At 32.5% G+C, this 7,500-nt stretch overlaps 1 protein-coding gene across 5 annotated transcripts in view; it reads left to right on the forward strand.

Moving 5' to 3' along the window:
* The window catches only part of LOC122629621 (homeobox protein extradenticle), a 46,179-nt gene that overhangs the window by 37,305 nt on the left and 1,374 nt on the right, over positions 1-7,500 (forward strand). For 2 of the 5 annotated variants that reach the window (XM_043813255.1, XM_043813256.1), the window contains exon 8: positions 2,120-2,731. The exons of 1 other annotated variant lie outside the window; for it this stretch is intronic. In XM_043813255.1, coding sequence (XP_043669190.1) covers positions 2,120-2,254 — 135 coding nt within the window. In that variant the 3' untranslated portion in view covers positions 2,255-2,731. Of the gene's footprint in view, positions 1-2,066; positions 2,732-6,376; positions 7,097-7,500 lie in introns of those variants that run through there. 2 more of the 5 variants (XM_043813260.1, XM_043813261.1) reach the window with 2 other exon arrangements.

Raw genomic sequence — 7,500 nt, forward strand, 5'->3', positions numbered from 1 at the left:
ATATATATATATATATATATATATGTATATGTATATGTATATGTATATATATATTTCTGACATTTTTTACGAATGAAAGAAAAAAAAAATATACGAAAAATAGAAAAAGAAATCTCATTCATCTCGAAATACATTTTTCGCGAGGTAGAGCAATAAGAGTATTCGATTCTTTCATTTTTTTTTTTTAACTGGTCAAAGTGAAAATCGATTATATATGTTCTTTCTTTTCTTCTTTTTCGTCTTTTTTTCGTCTTTGCAAATTTTGTTTGTCTCATATAAAGGATCGGTGCATAAAAGCAAATTTGATAAGTGTTAATTAATGAATTTCTTTTTCTTTTTTTCTTTTTTTCCCCTTATATTGTTTCGAAACTTAATGATATTCCTATTCTCATTTTTCGAATTTTTTCTTTCTCCAATCACTAGAATTAGATCTCGATAAGTGTGCAATAAGAAATTCCCTAGTAAGACATATTCTTTTTTAGACGTAAAAAAATTTTAAGTAATAATTATTAGATAGAATAGTGATCGACGGAAGACGCATGCGTTCGTGCGCGTGCAATACGATACGATACGATACGATACGATACGATACGATACGATACGATACGATACGATACGATATGATACGATATGATATGTATCAGATGTAGTAGAAAGATCGAATCAAGAGTAGAATTCGTCGAAGTCTCTCGGAGCTTAGGGAGGAAAAGAGAGAGATCCTTTTTATTTTTCTATGTAAAGTATCTTGTCGATATCCGAGAGAAAACGATGATGACGAGGGCAAGGATGAGAATTAGTATGTTTAATGAAAAATTAACGATCAGAAATCCGTAGCAATTGAAACGTGGAAGCTTTAGATGATTCATTGAAACGAAACAAAAAAAAAAAATACAAGAAATACAAGAAAAATAACGAATCTCTTCGATGTACATACGTATGTATAAAAAAGTAAAAAGAAAAAAATTGCAATGCGTTCGCTAAAAAAAATAAAAAGAAAAAGAAAGGTAAAAAGAAAAAAGGAACGGCTTTTGATACTTAACTGCAAATCTCTACTTTCGTGATTTACAAATAAATGTAGACAAAAAAAACAAAAATATATACACGTCGGGAGAAATCGTAAAGATCGATACATCGAAAAGGAGCATTCATCACCGTGATTTATCGCTACATATCGAAGGTCTCTCCGTTAAAAATCCTCGCGATGTGCATGGCTGCATGTAGAATTTTATATATATATATATATATATATATATATATATATATGATGTGTGTGTATATATACATGTGTGTGCGCGTGTATATGTTATATATATCTTTTTATTTTACGTAGTAGTATACGTGTGTGCGTTTTTCCTTGTCTTTTTCTTTTATTTTTCGTTTTTTTTTCTCAACATTTTGGTTTCACTTTTCACACAGGTCTACTTTATTTTATTATTTTTTTTTTTTTTTCATCATTACGGTGGAATGAAGAAACCATCCTTTAATTTTTTCTCCCTCCTTTTAGTTTTTGGGATTTATGAAAAGGCGAAGAACTTGGGTGAAAATAGCGAGAGTAAGAGCATGAGGTAGACAAAAAAAAGGTCCTGAGTTTTTCGCCTATATTTTACAAGTAGAAAGTAGAAAGTAGCCTTCTCGATTTTGACGATAGAAAAAAGAAGTTAATTTTCTTCTTTTTATTATTATTATTAATACTATTACTATTATTATTATTATTATTATCATCATGTTTTCTTTTCTTTTATTATATTTCGAGTGTGATGAAATTTTTAAGAAAATAATTGCTAGAGAGCAATGATTGTAGATGACGAAGTAGAAAGAAAGAGACATATATACATATGAAAGAGAGAGAAAGAGAGAGAGAGAGAGAGAGAGAGAGAGAGAGAGAGAGAGAGAGAGAGAGAGAGAGAGAGAGAGAGAGAGAGAGTATGCCTATGCTATGTGCTTGTATGGTGTGTATGCAAAAAAAAAAAGAGGGAGAGGTAGAGAGAGAAAAGACGCTAGCTAAGCGAGTCGTGGTTTCGTCGAAGCTTAGTGACCAATGACACGCACTTTTGTCGCCATCACAGGGGATAAAGACAGAGGGCTAAAATCAATTGAAAAATCGCAAAAAATGACGCAGGGCAAGGCATTGGCTGGGGGGCCAGGCGCGACGGGATGGATGCAGCAACGCGAGGCTGTTCCCGAATTTCCGCCGCTCCACGATTCAGCGGACTCTGATTCCGACCGAGAAAACGAAAAGCGACCGCGCGTCTAAAACGATCGTTTTCTTCTCGACATCTTCTTACGTATACGTACAGTACATACTACATAGGTGTACAATATACCGGTGATGAGTAAGAGAGAGAAAGAGAGAGAGGATAATGGAAGAGAACGAGATGGAATGGAAGATACTCTGTGTGTTAGTGTCTGTGTGTACGTGTGATTGCAAGCGAGTGAATTATGAAATCAGAATGAAAGAATGATAGGATCGTAAAGAGTATAGAAAAAGAGAGAGAAGAAATAAATAAAATATACAACAGGAAGTGAATTAGTAATTGGTTAAGAGAAAAATATTGAAAAATTATAGGAACAGAAAAAATTGAGTAGATACTGACACGCGCACATACTCCTTCCTCCTTATCAATACACATAGTTACTATTATATATTATACAGAATTCGTAAAAAGAAATAAGGAAAAAAAAAACGTGCATCTCCGAGCTGCATCAAAGAGGGTAGAGAAAAAAGAGAGAAAGAGAGAGAGAGAGAGAGAGAGAGAGAGAGAGAGAGAGAGAGAAGCAGTGATTGTGCTGCTGTTGATCGTTTCACATTGTTCCTAACGACACTCGATATTTTCCAATGTTCTTAACGTAGAACTTTCCTTCTTTTTCATCCCCTTTTTATTTTCTTTTTTCTTTTTTGTTTTTTTTTTTTTAAAGAATAATTTTATCCAATATCCACAATTCAAAGTAATTTTTACTTCTCGGTTATGGGCCTAATGTGAGATATATCGATCGATCGATCGATCGAGCGGAAAACGCCTGTTTCATTTTCACGCAATATATCTCGCTTAAAATTTCGAACGATTTCGAACAGGCTTTTTTCGCTTTGTCGAGCTCTCTCACTCTGTCACCGGAGTTTTCTTCGTCTTGGCCTTAACGAGCGAAATATTGTTTAAGATTACGAAGTATTGACGATAGCGAAGAGAAAAATAGACAAAAGGAAACTCTAATGTAGCTTCCTTTCTTTCGAAAGACAATATGGCGACTTACAAGCGTCTAGCTAACGGATAGGAAGAAAGAGAGAAATAGAATGAATGAATGAATGAAAATGGATGTCTGAATGAATGAATGAATGAATAAGAGAGATAGAGAAACGATTAAGAAAACGAAGAAGAAGACGATAACGAAGACGAAGATGAAAAAGCAAAAAAAAAACTCTGAGCACGAAGATGATCGATTATTTTACTCTTTTTACACACCTACTATATTTATATACAAATATATACTGCATAGATATATACGAATAAGTATCACTATATCGTACACGAGAAAAAACTTCGTAAAAACGAGAGAGAAAGAAAGAAAGAAGAAAAAATAACAATCTTATCCTCCCTCTTTATTTTCGGCTTAATTTTTCGTTTAATTTTTGTATTATTAATATTATCTTTTTCGTTCTACTATTTTTTTATTATTATTATTGTTATTATTATACTTTACTATCTCGAATTACATTTCTCCGCACGCGTTTGAATTTTTATTTCTGCACTCTTTTTTAATTTATTTTAATTATCTTTCAATGAACGAGTTTATATGATAAATAGAGAGGGAGGGAGAAAAAGAAAGAAAGAGAGCGAGAGAGAATGAGAGAAAGAGAGAGAGAGAGAGAGAGAGTATGCATGTGCAAATGAAAAGGCCTAATGTTTTACAATTTTTTTTTTCTAAACTTGTGTTAGCGAATTTTTTTAATCAAGGCGACCGTGTAACTCCTGAATCCGAAATCCGTACGATTATTATTATTATTACTACTATTACTATTACTATTATTATTATTATATTATTATTATTATTATTATTATTATTATTATTATTATCATCATCACTATTATATAATTTAATTGCAATTGTATATGCTAATGTCGGTATTTTGAAGTATGTTGTATTAATGGTTCTGAGTTCCGAATTTTTTTAAGTTTTATAAGTTCAGAGCTTTCAAAAGAAAAGAAGTGTGTGTGTGTGTGTGTGTGTGTGTGTGTGTGTGTGTGAGAGAGAGAGAGAGAGAGAGAGAGAGAGATTCTAAGTTCGAACAGGGGACAACCGATGCGATCGATGCACATAAGTCTCTTCTTTTCGTTTCTTTTTCGTTTCCCATTTTCTGTTCCAATTCTGGAGAACGACAAAGAAGAGGTAATGATGATCGTTGTTTTTTCTTTCTTTTTCTTCTTATTTATTTCTTTCTTCCTTCCTGTTATTTTTCTATGTAATTATTTTTCTTCTTTTTTTTTTTATTCCAATCGAAAGAAAAATAACATTTTTAGCGTATATGATTAAGTATTATACGAAAAGAAGAAAAGAACATATTGTGCGTGCATGAGAGCAATATTTCGAACGAATCGAAAAATTCGATCTATGTTTCTCCTATCTCTCTTAAATTTTCTTCCCGTTTTTTGTCGTTGTGTTGTGTTTGTAAGGTAACGATTTACTAGCACGGAACTTAATTAAAATTATCGTTCGCTATCGATATTTTTCTTTTTTTTTCTTTATTTCGGAATGTGAGAGACATATACATACATACATATAAACATAAATATATATATACAATTTTACACACACACATTATACGTACAGAATAAAGATGCACATATAGACATATACATATACACGCACGTATGTGATACCAGCTCCGGTAAAAAATAAGCTAACGCGTGAAAATTAATTTTCCAGATAAATACTTTTAAAGTTATACACTTTGTAATGAGGTTTTATTATTTAATATGTACTTGATTTTAACTGTTTATTTTTAACTCAATAATTATTCTAAGAAATTGTGGTTGGCATGCTCATTGTAAAGAACGCACATACTTTTGTTGTAAAAAATATATATCTTTTTTTTCGCACGTTAATCCTTTTTCGACAGAACAACATTATATCAATACTATTTTGTCGAGTTTAGTATGTTCGTAAAATATGCCTTTGCTTCATTGATCGGATGAGTTTTTTTTTCTGAAAAACAAGCGATCAAATTATCGATTATATATGCACACATATGTATGTATGTATGTATGTATATAAGGATGTATGTATGTATGTATGTATCTATGTATGTATGTATGTATGTAGATAACTAATAATAAGATCGCCGACCGTAGAACTCCTATAAATCGTTTTTCCTTTTACATTTTATCGGAGAAGGAAAATACGATTTTTCTTTCTCTTCCATTTTCCTCATTCTCTCTGTCTCTTTCTCTCTCTATCTATCTATCTATCTCTCTCTCTCTCTCTCTTTCTCTCTCTTTCTCTCCCTCTCTTTTTCTCTCTTCTCTATTTCTCGAAGACCACACTGGACTCTATGCTATTTTCCTATCTATGTGAACGTGTTCGTCGATTACACGTAGACACCTTTCTATTCCTCTTAATTGAACGTATATACATGATCCTAATAGATACATATATATTGTGTATACGTATCTATATTAGAAAAAATATATATATTCTATACTTTCGTATATCCATACAACCAAAACTCGCATGTGTTATTTCAATATTTGCTGAAAAAGTAAAGAACAGAACATGGAATAGAATAGAAAAGAAAGAAAGAGAGAGAGAGAGGGAGGGAGGGATGTAGGGGGAAAGAAAGAGAAAGAGAGAGAATGAGTGAGTGAATGAGTTATTGAACTAATGAGTGAAAGAGATAGAGATACTAAAGATATGATAACCGTTCAAAAAAAAAGAATGAAAGAGAGAGAAAGAGAGAGTTTGATCTTCCGATGTGCGCGCGCACAAAGCAGTAGCTTGAAAAAGTTGTCTTTTGAATTTATCTTTTGAGTATTATATAGAATATATGAATATTGCGAGCAGACATATATACAAACACAAACGTACGTACTTACTATATATGATTTACGTGTATACGAGCTCGAGATGTATGTAATCGGACGGAGAGTGACCAAATTGATAAAAAAAAATATATATGAACGAAAGAACCCCTTTCCCATATCCAACCCCCATCTCCCTCCAGAAAAAAAATAAAAAAAAAAAAGACAACGAGACAGAACGATCATATATATATATGAAATTAAGATAAAAATTTAAGGATGTGCCTCCTTCTCTCTGCATGTGAAACTTTTTCACGTCACTGCCAGATAGCGCGCGTACACGGCCGAATGCTGTTTGCTTTCAGGAGCTGTCGCCTTGAAATCCTTAGGAGAAATGCGCAAGAAGATTTGCAAATCCGAAAATAAGAGAGTAAAAAAAAAAAGAAAAGAAAAGAGAAAAACGAAATGAATAAAAAAAAGATTTATTGTCGATAGGAACGCATTAAAGAACGATATCGTAAGAAAAGTCAAAAGCAACAAACAAAAAAGTAAAAGTAAAAATAAAATTTAAAAAAAAAAAGGAAGGAAGGGAAGAAAAAAAGAAAGAAATAAAGAATTACGAAAGATTTACGAAAGAATTATGAAAGAAAGCAGGCAATCCGATCACCTCACTATCTGTGATCCGATGCTCGTCACTCGCTGACGAGTTATACGATACTAAAATATTGATATATTAATTTATTAAGAAAGTGAAAGAGAGAATATGTGTAAAAGCGAGCTCGGCGTGCTCGGAAGCGTTCGTTCGCGTTAATAATTCATCGAAGAGTAGCGAACTACTACTATGTTGCTAAATGATATAATTTGTTTAAAAAAATTTGTTTAAAAAAAGAAAAAATAAAAACAAAAAGTAGGAAAAGTTAATTCGTCACGTCGAAGAGATATAAGATAATATAGGCATTTGTATTACCGATAGAGCACGATCGGTAAGTAAGAATCCTGTTATGCGTTGACCCTCGTAGAAATGCTTCAAGAAAAAATCAGACCAAACATATTTTTTCTTTTGCATTTTTTGTTTATTTCTTCCTTTTTTATTTCTTTCTAAAAAAAAAGACTTTCCATGGTTGCTGATGCTGCTGATTAGCACTGAGAATGAAATTATTCTACTATCTAACTTTCTTTCCTTTTCATCCTCTTTTTTCTCTCTCTTTCACCTTTTCTTTTTATTTTTTTCTTTGTTTCCTCTTCCTTTTCTTTTATCAGTAAAAACTCGCGGAATCGTTAAGGAACGCTTCCGGGCTTCGACGACATCATTTTCCTCCCGGTAGTGAAACGAAGAGAAAGCAAAAGCGAAAAGATGCGAGAGAGAGAAAGATAAAGAAAGAGAGAGAAAAGAGAGAGAGAGAGGAGAAAGAGTGAGAGTGAGAGTGAGAATGAGAGTGAGAATGAGAGAGCGAGAGAGAGAGAGAGAGAGAGAGAGAGAGAGAGAGAG

This window comes from Vespula pensylvanica, chromosome 5, assembly GCF_014466175.1.
Source record: "Vespula pensylvanica isolate Volc-1 chromosome 5, ASM1446617v1, whole genome shotgun sequence".
Lineage (NCBI taxonomy): Eukaryota > Metazoa > Arthropoda > Insecta > Hymenoptera > Vespidae > Vespula > Vespula pensylvanica.